General features: G+C 40.4%; 2 protein-coding genes across 4 annotated transcripts in view; one reads left to right on the top strand and one right to left on the bottom strand.

Moving 5' to 3' along the window:
• Positions 1 to 4,660, bottom strand: part of grk6 (G protein-coupled receptor kinase 6) — a 78,909-nt gene extending 74,249 nt beyond the window's left edge. For both annotated transcript variants that reach the window (XM_036008622.1, XM_036008623.1), the window contains exon 1: positions 4,399 to 4,660. In XM_036008622.1, the coding sequence (XP_035864515.1) occupies positions 4,399 to 4,450 (52 nt within the window). In that variant the 5' untranslated portion in view covers positions 4,451 to 4,660. The remainder of the gene's footprint in view (positions 1 to 4,398) is intronic.
• A 2,948-nt stretch (positions 4,661 to 7,608) lies between these two features.
• nop16 (NOP16 nucleolar protein homolog (yeast)) lies at positions 7,609 to 19,215 on the top strand. 2 transcript variants are annotated; one of them, XR_004899128.1, is made up of 6 exons: positions 7,609 to 7,812; positions 9,610 to 9,718; positions 12,425 to 12,491; positions 13,508 to 13,614; positions 18,806 to 19,036; positions 19,171 to 19,215. XR_004899128.1 is itself a non-coding variant. In XM_031308019.2 (5 exons), the coding sequence occupies exons 1-5, from the start codon at positions 7,706 to 7,708 to the stop codon at positions 18,947 to 18,949; spliced, it is 534 nt and encodes a 177-aa protein (XP_031163879.1). In that variant the 5' UTR covers positions 7,609 to 7,705; the 3' UTR covers positions 18,950 to 19,132. The 2 variants fall into 2 exon arrangements, 1 of the variants encoding a protein (XP_031163879.1); XM_031308019.2 differs by lacking the exon at positions 19,171 to 19,215 and having other exon boundaries at positions 18,806 to 19,132.
• Positions 19,216 to 21,089: the final 1,874 nt, after the last annotated feature.

Genomic DNA, 21,089 nt, shown 5'->3' with positions numbered 1-21,089 from the left:
GATGGGTGGATGGATGGGTGGATGTGTGGATGGATGAAGGATAGGTGGATGGGTGGATGGATGGATGGATGGATAAGTGGATGGGTGGATGGATGGATGGGTGGATGGATGTTGGATGGTGGATGGGTGGATGGATGCGTGGATGTGTGGATGGATGGGTGGGTCCTAAAACACAGGACTTTCAAGCGGGTGAGCAGAGTTTGTGTCCAGAAGAATGTAAGGGGAAACACAAGAGTGTGGTGTTTGTGTCCCGGGAGTACTACTGAAGGGGACCCAAACTACGATCATTTTTCTAATCTTAATTAGTCTTTTGGTGCCTAAACTTAACTTTTGTTGCTGCAGGACTGTCACCTTTTGTCAGCTAAACTTAACTGCAACGGCCGCTCAAACAGCCGTCCCCTCACAGTGCTCTGTATCCGGCTCACAGTCACCTTATGTTGGCTAAATTTACCTGTAAGGGCCGCTAAACTTAACTGTCATGTGACGGATATCATACAAATTATTGTGCATACGTTTTCGTACGATATCATACGAGCCCTTTCCTGAGAATGCGTTGTAGGTCTGTATGGCAATGACAATGAATATGTGGGACAACATGAACACCCACATATAATGATTGAAAGGCTACTCAAACCATATGATGACGCTTTAAATGTCCCAGGCCATACAGTATATTAATGAGTAGCCTACAGTATATTTCAACTGCCAAGACAATTCATTTGAAAATGTATTGACGTGCTACGTCCAGCTTAGGTTAGGACAGTGAGAGCCGTTGATATTATGACTTATCCATCTCCAGTAGCTTACCGGTACACGCTAATCAAAGATACAGGCTTGACAGGACGAGTGCGGATTGAAGAATCAAATTTATTGTTATAGGACAGGAAACAGCCATGAGTTTAGGAATTGCTTCTGCAACTTAAGTTAAGATATAGGACAAGCAGTTAGGATTCTATAAGTGAGCAAGTGAGTGAGCACTCCGTCCAGAGAAAGATGGATTCTTCAAAATGAAACCTGTTGCCTCTTTGATCCCTTTGTGTGCAACACTGGTGTCACACGACATGATTTTTGGTCATTGAAGTTACTCAGAGAGAGAATTCCATGAAAGAAGAGACGGAAAGGTCTTTGTCTTGGGCTGAAGTATTAAGTTGTACTTAATACAAGTAGTACAGTATAGTAAAGCAGATGGCTGGCAAGCTACTTTTAGGCCACTGCAATTCGATTTTGGAGGCAAACTGAAATAAACTGGCTTTGGAAAATAGACATTGTTAATGCAAATTGTAGTTATAGGAGTACTTCGGCGATTTAGTATTGCACTCTCATAAAGTTGAGCGACTGACAAGAGACAGATGAAAAAAGAATGGTCAAACAAGAGTTGAGATATTAACAGAATATTAGATGTAAACAAAAGCAATGGTACAAGAACTTTGCCTAAATAAAACAAAATTATTGTTTATTTAAATTAGATCCGAGACTATCTAATCAAAGAGTAAGAGAACAAGAATATGAATTGGACCTTCAATATTTGGGGGTTTTCAATTCTAACAGAAGGCTTTTCTTAACGGTCTTCCTGAAAATGTTAAAAGATAAATAAATATCTATTGCAGAGCTACTCCAATTTGAATTCATTTTTTATATGAAGGTAAATTCAGGGTTCAAGAACAACATGTTGATGCTAGCATTAGTGATATTATTAGACAGTTTAGACTTTATTCCAAAACATGGTTATCCATAAAAAATACTCACTGTTTCAGTCTCAACTATGGGTCAAGCTCCACTAGATCCTGCCAGTGGTTGAATACTTAGGTATAATTTAAAGATAATTGTAATTTACTGGAGTATTTCCATTTTATGCTACTTTTTACTTCTATTCCTTACTAGTACTAGTTACTTTGCAGATTTAGATTCATGAAACAAGATATAAATTAACTAATAAATGATGATATATTATTATAGGTTAAGATGCCCAGTATATAAAGTTCATAAATAAAATTAGCACCACCTTTACCAGCATTAAAGTGATGTACACACATGAATGCATCACTAATTAAAAGTACTTTAACTGTTGGTACCTTAAGTATATTTAATGCATATACTTTTGTGCATTTATACTTAAAGAGATATTTTGCTGATTTGAATTCAGCTCTGTGTCATCTTTGTATGGGCAGTGTGCGCAGATGAACGGGTGTGGCTTTCCTCCGCGGCCGCAGCACACGGAGCTCCCGGCTGAGCAGAGCAGTGGAGGTCTGCCAAGATCCGCCTTTATGACGCTGAACGCATCACGAGGTCCGCTGAGATCTCGACAGACCTCGGCTGCTCCCAGCTCCATGCACTGACCACACAAAGATGACACAGAGCGGGATTCAAATCGGCAAAGCATCCCTTTAAGAATGATTTTGAATGCAGGACTTTTCCTTGATAATATGTTTACACTGTAGTATTGCTACTTTTACTAAAGATCTCAATACTACTTCCACCACTGGATCCTACAATTTCAACAATGCAACGTAATGATGCCCACTTCTTTCAAAACCCACCCCTTCAGTTTGTAGCAGGCTTTCAGATAAAATTTTAAATCTCAAGCCTCAACCAAGATAAACTTGATGACATCCAGTAAGCAGAGTTATTTTTCTATCTTATTTAAAGCTGTAAAATCTGTGGAGTGCCCCTTTAATACGCTGAAACGTACATAATACAGTATAGCATTGTCTTTTAAATTGAATAGAATGGCCTCATCTTCTGAAGACTTCTGTTGGATGTGTTTGTGCCTGATGAGCAGTTAATTTACAAGATTATTTGCTGGCTTCATCTGGCTGCATATATCTCTACATTGCCTTGAAGGGTTATATATCTTTATATACTAGCAAATGTGTCTCTTTTACACCTGAATCAAACAAGGTCCAGTTAGTCTGTCCAGTTGGCTAAGGCAATGATGATCATGTAACACTTTTTGTTCCCCAATGGTAAAAGAACATCTTGTCTTGGCCCAAGAGAAGTCAGAGTTCAAGGTCTGTCTGGTGCTGCGAGATATGGTGCCTTGCTTATGGGCACTTGAGCTGGGTAGATGGGTGCCAACACAGAGGCTTGACTCCTGGCCCTACAAGCACAACAGATAAGCTGAATCAAGCAGATAAGCTCGCAGTGAGGGATCATGACACTCATCTTCTCATGTCCTTATGCAGACGGCATAAGGATTATGCTGGCAACAAGTCACCACAACCTTTGTCTCCTGTTTAGAATAACAATAACAAAGGGCTCTGGTGATGCTTCCATTGTTCACAATAAGATGCCTGTTTAAAATGTATACTGTTAAGTACTAAAGAGTGCTATCACGCACAAGAGCCATATAGCACAGACTGTATCAGTGTTTGAAAGATGTAACATTTGCTCTGGTACATTTTAGACATTTAACTGACCTATAAACCTGGAGTGACATAACAGGATATTGGCCTACAGCTATCAATCATAAGTTCATAGACTGCATAGCAAATAAAGGCTGTTTTGACAGAAGGGCTTAAACCCTAATATAATAATATAATTGCAATTCTGTGCACAAAGTCCAAACCCCTGTACAGTACAGTTGCTTTGGCTCAACATCCTGTTTCGCAAACGACAGGACGATGCTGCAACATCAGCAAGGGAAACCCGATGTGTCGCCGCAGTCACATTTCACAGTTGCAAGCCCTTCCGGACCTCATACTTAGCGTTTCATGTACATAATCAGAGCCAGGCGAAAGTCATTTAAATCAGGCAATTTTACGTGCCCTTTAATTACAATTGTGTCCGTGCACAGTACACAATACTGTCTACGTTTTACAAGTCTCTAGCACCCCTTCTTTAATTCGGCATACACTCATAAACAAACAGTGCTTTATTTTAATCAATATTAAACTATATCTGGCTAACTTGGCATCCCCGCTGCCTTTTGTTTTTACCAAGCCTTAACGTCACTGTGAATGTGGTTAGCGTGTTACAACAGTTGTTATTAACAGTTAATTGCAAACACTGACAACAAGGAAGGCAGACATTGTATCGCAATAAAGCCATTTTCTAAAACATTGTCCAAGCCGAATTGGCCACTGTTTGCTAAAGAGTTAGCCAAGTCGTTAGATATGTCAAAGCACGTATCTATGTTCACTATTAACCCAGAAAACTTTAAATTGCCGAAGTTGAAAATGGAGTTCGGTGTGTCGTTCTATCCACTCGAGAGAACGGCGCGTATTAATATCCTGTTCGTATTCAACCGCATCAACAAAAAGGTTTGATCACCGGCTAAGAGGAAGTGCACTAACAGTTTATATCACTAATGTCCGGGGCATCCCTCCTGCCGGTGGACTGCTGCTGTGGCGGTAAGGTGCCGGGGGAGAGGAGCTGTCAAACCGCCATCTCCATCCTTACCTTCCCGTGCTTTCAGCAGCACCGTGTTGGCCACGATATTCTCCAGCTCCATGTTAATTATGTTTGGGGTTACAGCAGCCGCAGCAGCAGACGGAGCTCCTGGTCCCAACCGGCGGATTCAATCTCAGTTTATCCTCCCTAAACAAGCGTCCACCACCTCCTCCCACCGCCCAGCCAAGGAGGTAAAATTCAACCCTCCGTTTCTGCTTTCGCACAGTCCTGTCCGGTAACAGTCCGCACCCCTCCTCTCCTCGTTCTCCTCCTCTTTCTCCTCCTCCTTCCTCCGTCTCTCCGCCCAGTAGCTGCTGTCAGAAAGGAGGAAGAAACACACTATTTATTAAATTGCTGTTTAATAAAAACATTAAAAAAATGTTTAAAAAAACACAGAACATGACGCAGATATTACAGACAGACCTCTCACTCACTCATTCTAAAAAGCTAAAACATAAATCTGTATCTTTTAGGTTAGAGTGCTGGATAGTAGACTAATTATAATCAGTTCAGTATTAAAGTGTTTTAATTATCAATGCACAACATAAGCAGTCTTTGTGACTGAAAAGCTTGGGTCTCATGCATGCTCCCTCCAACAATGCTAACGTTAATTAGGCTACATGTGTACAAAAGAAAATCACAAGTAGGCCTACAACAACTAAATGCGAATCTAAGACATAAAATAGTGATAACATATAACATAATACATGTGAAATAAGTCATATAACTTTGTGAAAGACAGTTATTGCTAATTAATATTAATAAGCCCATTTTTAGCTGCTAGCTTGGCTAAAAATGGGCTACCATTGCTAGATACAGCTCTGTAATTGCCCAAAACCTGCTTTTCAATGTAGGCTACATGCCATTTTTGTTGTGGTATTTTCAGATTTTTTTTTTACATTTTAAAGACAAAAATGATAAATCAGTTATTCCTTCAAAACTGGAATACAATCCTAGTAGCATCCACTTGATTTTTAGAGATATTTCAGAAATGACCACAGCGTTGTGCCTATGATTCCTGTCGTGGATGTGATCAATATGTCCAGAAAACAAATGTTACATTTTTATTTATCACTTATAATAATGTAAGATTATTTCTGATATTTTCTGATCATGTTTGAAGAATTCCCACGAGGTTCCAGGATGAGGTTGGCAGTAAATATCATGCACGGTTGAATCCATGTGACTTCCATGTTTGATTTACTATTTCTGCATATACCGGAATGAAGTGCTAATTATCTAAAAAAAAAAAATATCCCCAACCACTTCATTTGTATGTCACAATGGCGTACGTCACAATATTTGAATCAATATTTGAATAAAATCCAATTCCTCAGAGAAGACTTTGGTGTCCCAGGAACCCTGAACGTAGCCTATCAAACAAAATTGAAAATTCAGAAATCAATACTGACTCCAGAGCTGCTGCTCCTTGTGGCTCATCTCACAGAAAGTGGATTTCCCTGCACAGATCAATGAAAGCAAAATGAATAACAATCTGATATATTACTATAGATAAGTACACAAATGATGAAATAATAGGAAATTGGCTGAAATGGAAACTTAAATGCTGAAATGCTGAAATGGAAACAAAAGAAAACTGGAGGGAGAGTTTGCTGCCTGTGAGCTATGCCTATCAAAGAAAATATATATCAAGGGGCATTTAGAACCAAAAAGTGCAGACAATGAAGACAATTAAAGCAAATTGTTGTAACAACAACAAAAGGACCAAAACAGGGGCCTAAATTAACAGCATTTTCAGTCAAAATACATATAAATAGATGTTGTTATTTAAGTTGTGAGCAGAAGTAAGTGGAGGATTTATACTTTTATCTGAAACTTAAGGTGCACTTTCACAAGTGCACCTTTAGCAGTTTGATAGAGTCGGCCCCTGGTGTTCATTTGACCCTGGTGCTGTTTAATAAATAATATCAAAACTGAGGTGACCAACGTGAGTCTGCAGTTTATTTTTTGACCCAGACTGACATCTAGAGGATAAAGGCAGCAGCTGCAGGTGTTTCCAAGTCTGAGTCAAACCAATCATAAAGGAACTCTTAGGATTCTTTAGGATCTTTCTTGTGCCTTTTTAAAGTTTTGTGTATTTTGGCATGTAGTTTGTTTGTGTTGTTGTTTTTCATTCCTTCAGCTTTAGCGTTCTGCGTCTAATCTACGGTTGGTGCAAAACAAATTAATAATTTCCCCACTGGGGATCAATAAACAGTATAAATTAATTAAATGTCGCAATACTAATGTCATAATTTGTCACAAGTCATACGGACATAGTCGATGAACTGTTTATAAAAATGAGCTTGAACAATGACAATGTTTGAGTCGAACCCATCGCACTCTTTATTTATTTTATTTGTTATTTTGTCAATGTTAATATTACATATTTGATTTATAGCCTACATTTTCTAAACAGTGTAAACTATGCCTCATGTGTTTTCTTTTTTCTATTTCCATATTGATTATATTTGTATTAATTTGGGTATTGTGTCACGTATACACAGTGACTTCTTATGAGTTGGAATTTAAAAAACAAAAACTAAATTTAATTTCTGACTTACAATTGAGTGAATAGTATGTTCATTAAATATAGTTCTATTTTTTTAATGTCCATATTGACTTTTTATACAGTATATTTGTAATTATTTGTGTATTGTGTCCATAGACTGTTAATATGAATTTTAACATAATTATAATTATGAATATTTTTGACAGTCTATGATTGTGTCACGTATAATGAGAAAAGCTTGATTAACCCTCATGTTGTCCTGGGGTCAAATTTGACCCGTTTCTAAGTTTTTTTGTTTTATATCAGAAATATGGGAGGTGGAAATATAAGCGTCGAAAATGTCGAACAAGGCGATAAAGCGTTGGGGGAAAAAGCGTAAAAATGATTGGAAAAAGTGACAAAAACTACAAAAAAAACCTTCAAAAACTTCAAAAACACCAGAAGTAAGCGTTAAAAATTTTGAAAAATGTCGAAAAAGTGACAAAATGTCAACAAAAGGGACAAAGACATTTTTAATAAAATAAAATGTTGAAAAAAATCAAAAAAACGTAATAAAAATTCATTGAGATAAGGACAACAAAAGTGTTTTTTGTCATGGTCGAGGGAAAGACAACACAAGGGTTAAATTAAAATTAAAAGATTTCTTTTTTTCTAAAGAAGAAAAAAAATAAAAAAAGGTCAAAGATGAAAACGAGGCGTGGTTTGTCGTCACATGAGCGGAACAAAACAAACGTACTTCCTGTTTCTTCTTGTAGCACGTTGCCTTTTTTTCCTCAGCACCACCACGCCAGACAAATCCCCAACATGCCGAAAGCCAAGCAGTCAGCGAGGAGAAAGAAGTTCAATTACACTACAGACCGGAAGAAACTGAAGAAACAGTACCTCAAGAAATGCAACCCGAGGATAGAAAAGTAAGCGTGGAACGGAACGGAACAGAACTTTAGCTTGTTAGCTCCTGTTAGCTAACGTTAGCTAACAGTGGGAATGTTGGCACCATGTGAGAAGGGTTTCCCTGGTATTTGTTAGTGGTGTATGTTGTGATGCGGTGTTGGAAGAACTACTCAGAGCCTTAATTAAAAGTGAGACACTACATGCAAAAACCTATTTGGAAGATTTAGAAAGTTTGGGCCATTTTGCTTCCATAATATGTCTTCTTTCAGGCTAGTGGCAAGCAAACATTTATTTTACTACACTTTGGCTATTTGTTAGGGCTGGGCAATATATCGATATTATATTGATATCGTGATATGAGACCAGATATCGTTTTAGATTTTGGATATCGTAGATTGCTTAAGTGTTGTCTTTTCCTGGTTTTAAAGGCTGCATTACAGTAAAGAGATGTCATTTTCTGTGTTACTAGACTGTTCTAGCTCTTCTATTATTTTACCTTTACCCACTTATTCATTATATCTACAATGAAGATTATTATTCTCAAATCTCATTGTGAAGATATTTTGTTAACGCACCAATTGTCAATCCTATATCGCCACAATATCAACACTGAGGTATTAGGACAAGAATATCGCGATATCTGATTTTGTCCATATCGCCCAGCCCTTAGAGGGGTTGAAATTAATCAAATAATTGATGCATTGAATCGTGGACACGGACGATGCTGCATCGATAATCGGCCGGGCCATAATCGATTATTTCTGTTTACAATTTAATGTATGCCTAACAACCTTTCTGTTTACATATTCTGTTATGTTGTGCACATTTAGGACGTGCCATGTGCTCAGTGCTGTAGTTTTATGTATCCAGTTTATTTAGTATTAGAGCACTGCAGAATGTTGTTGTTTTTGAAGCTTGAAAAGCTATGAATTAAATATACTGTATGGCTTTACTAGAAAAAATGTATTTGACGCATCGCGATGCATCGTGATATCGAATCGCTGACATGATAATCGAATCGGGAGATCAGTGAAGATTCACACCTCTACCAGCCCTACTAATTGTTCCTGTAGATTTCTCCTAAATTCACCAACAGTTAGAATTAGGTAATACCTAATTTGCATATTTAAACATTACATTTCAGAAAACTTGTAATAAATAAAATAATTGTCTTAATGTAAAATATCAACTGGGGAGGTTTCATAGTGTCAAGACATTTTAAGTTTTGAAAAAAACCTTCAAATATTTACAATAATTAGGAGGCCCCCCTGCATTGACTCTGAGGACCCCCTAGGGGTCCCGGCGCCCCTGTTGAGGATCCCTGCACTAAACTATTCTGTATCATTCCTATCTATATTCCGAAGGTTTTTGACAGAGGGGTTTGTTCAGATATCATTCATTGCTTGATTTATATATATATATATATATATATATATTTTTTTTTTTTTTTAATGGCTGTAGACAGTATTTTCAGATTTATGGAGTGACACACTCTCTCTCTCTCTCTCTCTGAATTGAACTGTAATTGGCCAAAGTCTCCTGTTATGTTTAGATTTACTACAGCCTGAAAACAAAGGAGAAGTCTAGTTTTCTCTCTGACCACTTGAATTACAGTATACTGAAAGGTTATTATGAATTTTATTTACAATAACGCCAAAAATAAAGTGCCTACACCAGCGTTCGGTCAAGTCAGTTTTATTTATACAGCCCATTATCACAAATCGCACATTTGCCTCAAGGCCGATGCAATCTGTACAGCATTTTTTTTCCCCACTCATGCTTGACATACATTTTAACCAACTGGTCCTCTCGCTCAGTTCACAGATTCGAAATGCATGGGATGACAAGAAGTCCATGGCCAGAAACCTGCAGGAGATGGGTCTGGCTTTTGATCCCAACCGCACGCTGCCAATAAAGAAAAAGAGCGTAAGTAACCGCTTCACCCAGGGTCTTCTTCAGAGCACACGCGATTCTTCTAAACGCCACTACACAGTCAGACCTACTCTAGTGAGAAAGACAAACTGCCTTGTATCCCGTTCCTGTGTGTTCACAACAGGGCCGTGCAACACCACCTGAAATCAGCATCACTTTTGATTGCAGGGCTGCAACTAACGGATCATTGTTGATTAATCTGTCGATTATTTTCTTGATTAGTTGTTTAAAAATGTCAGAAAATGTTGATCAGTCTTTCCCAAAGTGATGACTGATCCCCGACTGTCTTTTTTTTTTGTTCACAACTCAAAGATATTCAGTTTACTATCACAGAGGAGCGTAGAAAGTAGAGATGCATCGATAGACCGGCCGGTGACCGGAATTGGCCGGTTTTCACGTGCTCAGCCATGACCGGCAGGTCAGTCTGACATATGCCGATTTCATGCCGGTCAATGCTACAATTAAAAGAGAAGACACACCAGCCCGATAATTGGGCGTCGGGCCGTCTGGCGAGGTCCGTGACTCGAGTCTGTTCGGTGTGTCCCGTGCCGTCGGCCGTCCGAGGAGCCGTCGGCCTTCATTTGGGACGACCCAACATGTTCAGTCAGGGACAGGGCAGTCGGGACTCACCCAGAAATGGGGAGCGGATGAGCCGCTCAAAATCTGACAAAAATCTTTTAAACTGACCTTTGTCAATCTGAAATGAACACGTTTCGGTGAACTATTTTAGTACAATATGAGATCGTATTCTGAACAAGCCGTCATGACAGTCTGGCTGTGAATTTCCGGAGAAAAAAGAACCACGTGACGCGTTCGTCCAATCAGCTGCCGGTTTTCATTTTCTGGTAAATAATCAGACTGTTAATGGAAACAATACAGAGCAGCGCCGCCTGCTGCTATGGAGACGTATTACGTTTCGTGCACGCGCAGAGCGTACGCTCAAGTCGGCGTCGCCTCAGTGTGTTCTGAGGCATTTTTTGGACCTCGGGGACCCGACTGATCAGTCCGACTGGCTTTTCTGCCGACGGTCGGCCCGTATGGTTGGTGTGTCAGGGCCCTAACTGACAACATAAGTTATACGAGTTACAGTTCTCAAGGACGCACGCACACATGGACGTGACAGCACAGTCTCTTTTTTCCTTTCTCTCAACTTTTCCGCCATGTGTCGCGCGTACCCGCTCGCGGTGTGAAACGCGCTATTCTTGCACATGTAGGGAACCTCGTGAATTAACCGACAGCTTTAGTTGGAAGCTGTTGTGCAGAGGGGTGAGCGGGGTCATTGAGGATGCGCTCAGCCTCACTCTGGGTGGGGCTTTTTACACAACTTAGCAGCTGACATCAGGTCACACCCAATGACCCTACTCGGCACGCTGATCATGCGCTGGAACTTATTCTAGTCTGGGCTGCACGTGATTCCAAACATGCAGATCAGGCCAAAGGAAAGGATGCACTGTGAAAAAAAAAAAGTTGCACAACAGTACAGTTTTGCAACTTTCCGGCCGGATGTCCCTCACCTTCCTCTTTCTTTGTGTTGGCGTTCTAACCTCTGATGGATTTCTGAGGACTATGGTTAACTGCTCCTCAGATCTCTGCAGGGTAAATCCAGACAGCTAGCTAGACTATCTGTCCAATCTGAGTTTTCTGTTGTACGACTAAAACTACTTTTGAACGTACACGTGTTCCACCAAAACTAGTTCCTCCCCGAGGCTATTTTGCAGCGAAGCTGGGGCTCCGTGGCGGCGCTTGCCGCTGCCCAAGACGCTTGTGATTGGTTTATAGAAATTCCAATAAACCAGAGCGCGTTCCTCTCCCATCCCGGAATGCTGTGTGGACTAGCCAGACCCTCCTCCGCAGCGCTGTGGAGGATGTTAAATCTAACCTGCTGGGTACGATTTTTAAGGAGAAAATCATTGACCCGTAGGAGAAACCGCGAGATCCATAGGGGTTAATTCAAGGCTCATTCTATGGATCAGTGACAGTTCAGCTGCCAAATGAATTTTATATATATATATATAATGAGAAACACTGGGTGTCCAATTCTTAACTGGCTCATCCAAGATGTGTATGTGTGCAGAATGTGCGACATCCAACAGGTCGGGATTTTAAAAGCTCTCTGTTCATGTTCTGTAGTTTTCATTTGTGCCAGAAGGGAGCAACAGAGTGTTGGTTATGACTATCAAACCCATTCAACCAGAAGAACTTGCCCTCAAACAAACACCCATGTCAGCTACAGAGCCATAACATGTATTATGTGAAACAAACATGGATACAATGTATTCCTGACTCTCTGAAAATAAGCATGTTCCAGATTTTTTGGTGTTGATTGATTTTTTTTTTTTTTTTTTTTTTTTTTTTCCCCCTGTCTTCACGACAGCTGCTGCTGCGATAGCTTCACCCTGCGTTTAATCACAGTAAATGGTGTCCTCTGGGCTGCAGCTTCCCACCAGCCTGAGGCAGAGCTTATGATTAATTTTTTTTGTCTCCCCTGGGCGCGGGAGCAAGCACCGTAACCGTATTGTCAGATGAAATGGCATTGATGAAAAACCCAACTCGCATTTCTTATCTGCTGTGCCACATTATAGAAGTAGATGGATGGTCTGTGGGAAAAGGAACCGTGTTTATCATCCTCCGTTAATCCAAACCCGTTGGCTGATGACGTCCGTTGTTTCCTTCACCATGTGCTTTTGTTCCCACGTGTAGCTCCTTGGTGAAGACAAGGCGACGAGAGCTCCCGCCGGCATCGTGACCAAGCCCTACGTTATCAGCCGTAAGTCATTCCTTCTTCCTCATGTAAAGTAATGTGCACTTTCTTTCTTTTATGTCTTGGGGTTTTGCTTATAGGCATTTGTAATTTGCATTAGAGTAATTTAACGACTTGGACGAACAATTTTCATAAGCCAAAAGGTTTCGTTTTTTTATGTTCTCTCAGTCCCTCCAGAAAAACGTGATTATGCGATCGCATAATTCAATGCATAATCAGCCAAAGTCCGCATATTTATGCGGGGGCCGCATTTTTTCAAATACGCCGCACTTTCGGCGCATAAAATTGCCGATTTTCGCGCAAAATATGCGGGGCTTGCATGATTTCATAATCCCCGCATTTTCGTTGCAAAAAAGTAACATATATCTTGCAAGAAAGTTGAAAAATGTTGCGTTTACTTCACACGAGCAGCCATTTCCCCTGTTGCCATGGGAACGAGATGAAGTGACGTAATTACGCGACGTGAACATCTTCGAAAAGCTGCAAAGCCCGCAATGAAGCCACGATGAAACCGCAGTTTTTGCAAGTTCTCGCAATTTAATCGCATAAAATTGCATAAATATCCCGCATATTCCATCGCATTTTTTAATAAAACGTGCTGCATAATCAAGGATTTTTGCCCGCAAAAATCACAAAAAAACTCCGCATTTTTCTGGAAGGACTGTTCTCTTTGGTGTTTCAATACATTCCTGCGAGATTTCATTTCCGTTTAGTCTTTTCTTTTGTCTTTATAGTCGTATAACAATGTATACATTTATATGGCATCCCTGCTGCATACATATTCTGATAGCCCAGGTTCTCCTGAAAGAAATGATATACATTCATACTCATTTGCTTTCGTCTTCACCATTATATCTCTTTGCCCTTGTCTTCTCACCAAAATTAAACAGAAAAAAAGTCAAATAAAAAAAGTCCGTTGCATCATTAAAAGCTAACAAGATGAGGAAAAACACGATTATTATTTGTGTCTCGTGGAAGCCTCTGAGCCTGATCTGTCTTTGGGTTGGGTTGGTTTTGAGCAGAGCTGGAGGAGGAGGCCGGCCGTCCAGAGAAAGACACCAAGACGCTGTCCTCCGACCTGATGGAGTACGCTCAGTACATGATCCGAGAACACAAGGACGACTTCAAGGTAAGAGCAGCAGAGCCGGGAGATTAAGTGACCACGCTGGTGGGGCGGCCTCTAGCTCAGCCAGTAAGAGCGTGCGCCCCATGTTGGCTGAGTCCTTTGCAGCGGCGCGGGTTCGATGCCCTTTGCTGACCACGCTGGTGTTTGTTTTGCATAATTTAGCCCGGCATTTGTGCGTGGGATTTCCCCCTTTCTGGTCTACATATCTCTGCCTCTGTTGAATTATCCCCCTCCACCTCCCTCAAAGGGATCAATACTACTCACCAATAGACCATGTATTATATACCTAAAATAGAAGTAAAGCGCTGTAACGTGAACAGTCCATTAGTGCGATAGATTCAGATTTTCCATTGATTATTGAAGTTCCTAAAGAAGTGTTTTAGCATTCCTCGCCGAGTGGCAGGGGGGATGTAATTCTTGCATGTTTTGTTTAGTTGTGAATGATCAAACCCGCCCCCGCCTCCTGTTTTTCTTCCCAAATTGTATTAAACTGTCAACCATTTTCCAAAGCTTAAGTTTTAATTATTATTCTCTACCTTTTGTTTACGCATCCATTAGTTCCAACTGATTTCAATATAGTGACTCAAAACCTGTTGGATATGAATGATTCATAGCGGCCAAGTGAATTAATGACCACCTCTACCAACATCAGACAGTTTTTTTTTTACACTTTTATGCCCCAAAGACAGAGCAGGCTTTCACTCGGCAAAGGCCACGTATTTAGTAGAGACTGACTGGGTTTCTGAGGCCGCTATCAGTATTTGAGCGTTAAAAACAATCTTCTTTTTGTGTCTAAGTGACTGATGGGAACATTATGGAAAGGATCCCTTCAGAGATAGACCTTTAAAACCTCTTTGAGACCTTTCTGTTCAACCAGAAACCGCTCTGAAGTCGCTAGCGCTAAACCCACCAGACTCCATTTAAAAAAAACAATACTTTTAGCGTGTATAGAGCCAACATATTTTCACATGTAAATCAGTAAACTATGTGTTTATTTCAACCACAACTTGATGGTTGGAAAAGTGGAAAGACGACCCAAAACGGCTTTTCACAGTTTTAATTTGTTTCTGTCGACTTTGAATTAAGTGTATTTTACGATGCTAAAATTACTGTTTATTTAGATGGAGTCTGGTGGGTTTAGCGAAGGCGATTTCGCAGATGTTTTTATGTCTAGAAAAAAGATCTTGCTCTTTAACAGAAAGGTCGACCTGCTTAGAAATCCTTTCCAAAACGAGCACTTTTGTGAACGTAAATACAAGCTGGACAATTGTCCTATTAACTTACATTGTAGCTTGTTTCCCCGCCACCGACTGCAGAGATCTCGCTTAATACTAGACCAGTGTCAAAGATTGTTGTTCCCATCAGTCACTTAGGCACACAAACATAGGATAATAGGATCCAGGTTGAAAAAAAACAGTAGTTAGCCTTTAATGGACATCACGGGAGAGTCAAATAAAGACGCCTTCCAGAGCCCAGACAGTCGGTCCGGCGAAATAGATCCGCAACTGCGGCAAGAAGTAATGTGGAGGTAGTTTGGTCCCTCGGTCAACTCAAAACCAGCGCTCCAAACGGACAGACACAGAGATCAAGGAACGTGAAACGCGTGCAGTGTTGGGAAAACCGGTTAACGTTGTACCGATCAGCAGACGGACATGACTGACTGCTTTAACGGTTTGTGCGATTCCTGCCCGGCCCGCCTGTTGAAGTGAATCTGGCTGCCGACAACTCGTTTTTTTTTTTTTTCTCTCTCTGAATGAACTTTATTGACACTTGAACTTTTTGAACCCAATTCAGCCGAAAATGAACAATTGACTGTGTTTTGGGAATTATACATTTTGTTTGGGGATTATATTTTGTCTGGACTAAATGTGTTTAAGTCTTATTGTTTTTAAGGGTTTAAATTATTTTAATTATTATGTTAACACACTGCCTAACTGTTGGCGTTTTTCCACTACATGGTACCAGCTCGACTCTACTCGCCTTTTTTGGTTTTCCATTATGAAAAAAAAAAAGTCCCTGGTACCTGCTAACAGGTACTTTATTTAGTGTCGCCTCCGTCGAGGTTCCAAGCGAGCTGAGGCGATACCAAAAGGTGACGTGAAAACCTGCAGACCACTGATTGGTCGGAGAGAATCGTCACTAATCACTGCCTCATCATTGCTATAGCGACAGACTGCCAAGGTCTAAGACGTTTTCTTTGTACCGTCCTCGACGCGCTCAGTTACTGCGGAAGAAAGTTAATTTGTCCGTTGAATCTTTTTCTTTTTCTCTCGACAGTAACAGCGGCCTCAGTTTGCTTTCCGTGAAATGTTTTGAATGAAGCCTCCCATCTGAAGGACAAATAAGGTTTCAGCTGCGTGCTATTCTTTCCACGGCTGCTTTGTATTGATTTCTCATAACTTTAGATTGAAGGGACACGCTGGTGCACATTACGGACAGTGCTGAGAAGAGCACAGTGTTTGTTTTTTATTGCTCAGAATGGCGAGTGGCAGAAGTTTAAATTACTTTTGCGTTTATCACAAAGTGCCTCATTCAAATGGATTTTCAACAGTTGCTTTAAATAGGACTGAGTCATCACTGAGAGCTCTGCCAAGGCACAATCACTCAATAACTCTGTGTGCGCGTGCGTGTTGAAATATTCTTCAATAGAACCTATTCAATCCGTGACTTTAAGTTCTGAAAAGCTGAGTCAGTCACCAGCGTGTAACGGTTTCAAGTCGAAGAAGTCAGATTCTCAACCTGGGCAGATTTAAAGTGCCCATATTATGAAAAAAACACTTTCTGGGATTTGGGGTGTTATGTTGTGTCTCTGGTGCTTCCACACACAAACTTTGAAAAAAATCCACCCATGCTGTTTAGAGTGAGATACGGTTTCTGAATGTGTCCTGCCTTCAGTCTCTAGGTGAGCTGTTCAAAATCGGCACGGCTTGTGACGTCACAAGCCGAAACGAGCAGGCTAACCGCAACCATTAGCTCGTAGCGTTAGCATGCTAACGCTAGCATGCTAACGCTAGCATGCTACCTCGTTCTCAATAGCAAAGCACTGCTACAACACACACAAGTTCACCATAATCTACAAAAGAACTACTTCCATGTGCGCCCTCATTTAGAAGTCTCCCAGCTAATCCTGCCTTGTAACTGACCGAAGTTGTAGAAACAGCCTTTCTTTTACTGTCTATGGAGCTAGCTAGCTGACATGATCTACATCTGAGCTACTGAGCATGTGCAAGTGCAATCAAAGATAGTACAGAAGAAGAAGAAGAAGAAAAGAGGTCTCACTCTGTAGCTAAAACAGAGACCAGCTGAAAAGAGGATCTGCAGCAGTGAGAGAGAGCACTGCAGTACAACAAAAATATGGTGTTTTTAGAAAATTAAACCATGTAAACCTATTCTGGTACAACCTTAAAATACAATTATGAACCTGAAAATGAGCATAATATGGCTGCTTTAAGCTTTTTTTTTCTGTAGTTCAGACCTGAAAGTGACATTTTCTCCCAGTGGAATGACTTCAAATGTAAGCGGAGTCTTCTTAGCCACGGCTGGGCTAGCAGTGACATGCTGCTTCAGTCCCAAAATCTTTCTCTCTAAAGAGGATGAAACTGACTTTTCTCCCAACACAGGATACCTCTTAAACTAATGACCAGCGACCAGCTGTACTTTGAGCTTGATGACAAAGTTTAATGCTTTTTATTTTGCACATTACATCTTGCAAGTAAACAAGTCAACTCTTATTTTGTCCAGTGTTCTGAAGGGGGAATTCATCAAGTTCAACAGGAAAAGTATGAAGGGAAATGTCACAGTTCGAGGTGTTTTCACTGTTGATTTGTTGAACTGCTTCGGTTCATCTTTCCATAAGTCAGTGAGTAATCACATGTTTGAAAGCTGATGTGGTGGAGCCTTTATTTACGCTTCAAGTCTATTTTTTTGTGTAAACGCGAGGTAGATGCCCAATTAAACAATACTACTTCCCTACATATTGTTTTCATTATTGCTTTATCATTTTTATTTGTAAGCTTTCATCATTTTATCTTTATTTCCATATTATCTGACCTTGTTCTTTTGATTTAATATTTTCCAAGACATGTTTTCTCCTTTTTATTGCTGTTTTATTTCATTGAGTCTGTATCTTGATGTGAAAATTGTGTTAGTACGTAGTATACAATGAAGTTTCGGACCATCTCTAGTATGTAATGAAAATTACAACCTCACTGGGGCGCTAGCATTGTCATAGATTTTCATTCTTGTTTTAAAGGGTAACTACCCTTTCTTTCAACCTGCATCCTATTATCCTATGTTTTTGTGTCTAAGTGACTGATGGGAACAACAATCTTTGACATTGGTCCAGTATTAAGCGAGATCGCTGCAGTCGGCAGCGGGGAAACAAGCTACAATAAAAGTTAATAGGACAATTGTCCAGCTTGTATTTATCTTCACAAAAGTGCTTGTTTTGCCGCTGACAGGCTCAGATTAATATTCTAAGTGTCTGACAACATTTTGGAAAGGATTTCTAAGGAGTTCGACCTTTCTGTTAAAGAGTAAGATCTTTTTTTTAAACATAAAAACATCCACAAAATTGCGTTCGCTAAACCCACCAGACTCCATGTAATTAAACAGTAATTTTAGCATCGTAAAATACACTTCATTCAAAGTCGACAGAAACAAAATAAAACTATGAAAAGCTGTTTTGGGTCGTTTTTCCACTTTTTCAACCATCACAACTCTAGTTTTAGTTGAAATAAACACATAGTTTACCAATTCACATGTGTAAATATGTTGGCTCTACACACACTAAATGTATTGCTTTTTTAAATGGAGTCTGGTGGGTTTAGTGCTAACGACTTCAGAGCTGTTTCTGGTTAAACAGAAAGGTCTCAAAGAGGTTTCAAAGGTCTATCTCTGAAGGGATCCTTTCCATAATAATGTTCCCATCAGTCACTTAGACAAAAACATCAGAAAATAGGGTCCAGGTTGAAAAAAACGGTAGTTTCCCTTTTAACTTGTAGTTCATAAGTACCAACAATGTATTTGCCAACCCAATTCAACATTTTACCAGCCACATTTGAATTTTGCAACAAGAATGTAACTGAAAACTGTTGTGTATCCGTCTCAGTTTGCACTACCGATCCAACACACAGGAATATGGTTCTCTAGTTCTAACCAAAGCAACCGTCCTGTGTCTTTGTTCTCCCTGCAGGCGATGGCCAGGGACGAGAAGAACTACTACCAGGACACGCCCAAACAGATCAAGAGGAAAATAAACGAGTACAAGCGCTGCCACCCGGAGCACTACGACAACTTCATCAAATCACTAGCTGCTCCGGAGCCGATGGCCCAGTAGAGGGGTTGTCAACTCCAGTTCAGGACTTGATCTCATTCTCTGTATCCGGATCTCATTCTGGAGAGACTGTCGGCAGCGCCAACAGGACAGAAGTCCAGTGTGAGGACAGCAGATGCACTCATCTCTAGGGCTGGCTTCCTAAATCATACTTTTTTTTTTATCAAGACCAATTTTTTTTTTTAACCAAAATAAATGACACCATTATACATTACGGCACAACTCTTTTATTTTTCAGCTCCTACTACGTGAGCCCCGTCTCTGTGTAACGTAGTTCTTCCTTCGTGTCTCTACGACGTGTAACGTTAAACAGCCAATCACAAAAATGATAAGATCTTGGTAGAAGCATGCTGCGTGCTTATTGGCTGTCTGACGCTGACGAGATGTACTCCTCAGTTATTGAAATTGGGTATTGAATGACAAGGCGACTCGGTCTGTGCCTAAAAAGTATTGAATTCGGTACCCAGCCCTTCTCATACCACCCATGATCCGAATAACCGACAGTGACCGGAAGGGGCGATTTCCAGGAGCATTGAGCATTACTTTGGTGTCTTGTTACCTTTCAGGACCTTTCTGTTGCTCTCCTCCCTGTCGAGATTTCATGTTCTTATTTTGTTTTCCCATTTTGATTTCAGGAATATTGTCCTGATCTCCACTCTTGTCTTCTGAACGTGAAACGTGATTGACTGAGATGTATTTTTTAATGTATCCTTTAAATGCTTAAAAAAAGCTGATTTTGCAGATGTGTTTTTCTTTCTCCGGGATGAACAGTTTGCTTTGCATACACACCGGAGAGTTCTCTGACGTTTCCCCATCTTTTCCATGTCTTCCTGATCATCACACAGGATATTTTTAGATATTCAGTTGAAGCATCAAATGTTGATGTCTGAAGGGAATCTCTCTGCAGCCTCTTGTTTTGAACTGCAGCAGAGATGGGTGCAGTTTAATGATGAAAACATGTTTCCGAAATCCCATTCATAACAGTTAATTAATTGACTCAATTTGTGTCAGTGAAATCATAACTGCCGGGTTAGAATAACATGGTTTGAGTCATAGTTTTAACAGTATGAAAGATTGGTTGTCTTCCATGTCAACGAGTTGGGAGTTCAACCAAAGAGTGATTCTTTTTATTTTGTGTGTGTAATTAGTGTAGTTTTTAGAGACCTGAAGAGTCGAAATGGTTATGTAATTCACAAGAGGTAAAGCAAAAAAATTAGAGGGAAAAAAAATAATATATATATACACATATAATATAAAAAAAGTTGTTTTTATGCTATTCTATCCAGTTGATTTTTTCGGTTACACATGACACTGTCATGAACGCATGATGGTGTCATGTCACTCTTACGTAGACACCTTCAAGTAAAGTGTAACCATTCTTTCAACCCCTCTGATTTATTTTGTGACTCATTGATGTGTTTTTAAAATTGCACAAATGTGTACCCTCCCAGAGCTCATGTTGCCCTTACCCGCAATTTCCACCAACTGCGGAACAGGCTGCGGATCCGCTCTGGAACAGCGGCGGAGTCATTAGGTTTCCATTAAAGTCAGTGTGTGTATTTCCACTGACTGCAGAACGGCTGCGTCCCGATTCCGTCCCAGCTCCGGCTATCCGCAGCCCTCCGGAGCTGATAGAGCAGAGCTTCTATTTTTGCCGGACGCCGGAGAGCTCCGCAGCTATTCAGCACACGGCAAATAGTGCTGGACAGGAAGTCAAGCACAGAAACAATAAAATATCCCGTTCATTTTTAAAATAAAATATGCCGTGCTCGCCGCAGATCATATTTCCCTGCACTACACCTTGAAAACGTCATAATGGGCGGAGACGGGCCTGAAGTCAAGTTTTTGGTTCCGTTTATAGAAACGGAGCACGGAGCCGACACGCAGCCTTTCCACTGTTGGTGGAAATTGCGGGTTGCTCTACTTGAAAGATACTTGCGTGTACTAATACATTTTTTTAAATGTCTTATTTGCTGTTGCTGTACAAAATGTGCAGTGACTCATTTTAACTCTCCATTCACAGCTTCTATCCCTGCTGTGAGCATTTTGGTGGAAGCAAACAAGGAACTATTAATGTGGCGACATCTCCCTCGCACACTTGCGCAATAGCATTGTGGTGCACGCAAAGTATTTCACATATTAA

The sequence above is a fragment of the Sander lucioperca genome, chromosome 13 (genome assembly GCF_008315115.2).
Source record: "Sander lucioperca isolate FBNREF2018 chromosome 13, SLUC_FBN_1.2, whole genome shotgun sequence".
NCBI classification, from domain to species: domain Eukaryota; kingdom Metazoa; phylum Chordata; class Actinopteri; order Perciformes; family Percidae; genus Sander; species Sander lucioperca.
The sequence above is the reverse complement of the archived record's forward strand: the minus strand, read 5'-3'. Positions and strand labels throughout refer to the sequence as shown.

Bases quoted from the DNA above. Each gene is read 5' to 3' on its own strand.
- nop16 (XM_031308019.2), top strand. From the start codon at position 7,706: ATGCCGAAAGCCAAGCAGTCAGCGAGGAGAAAGAAGTTCAATTACACT. The intron at 9,719-12,424 runs GTAAGTAACCGC...TCCCACGTGTAG, and splicing joins TGCCAATAAAGAAAAAGAGC to CTCCTTGGTGAAGACAAGGC. The intron at 12,492-13,507 runs GTAAGTCATTCC...GGTTTTGAGCAG, and splicing joins CAAGCCCTACGTTATCAGCC to AGCTGGAGGAGGAGGCCGGC.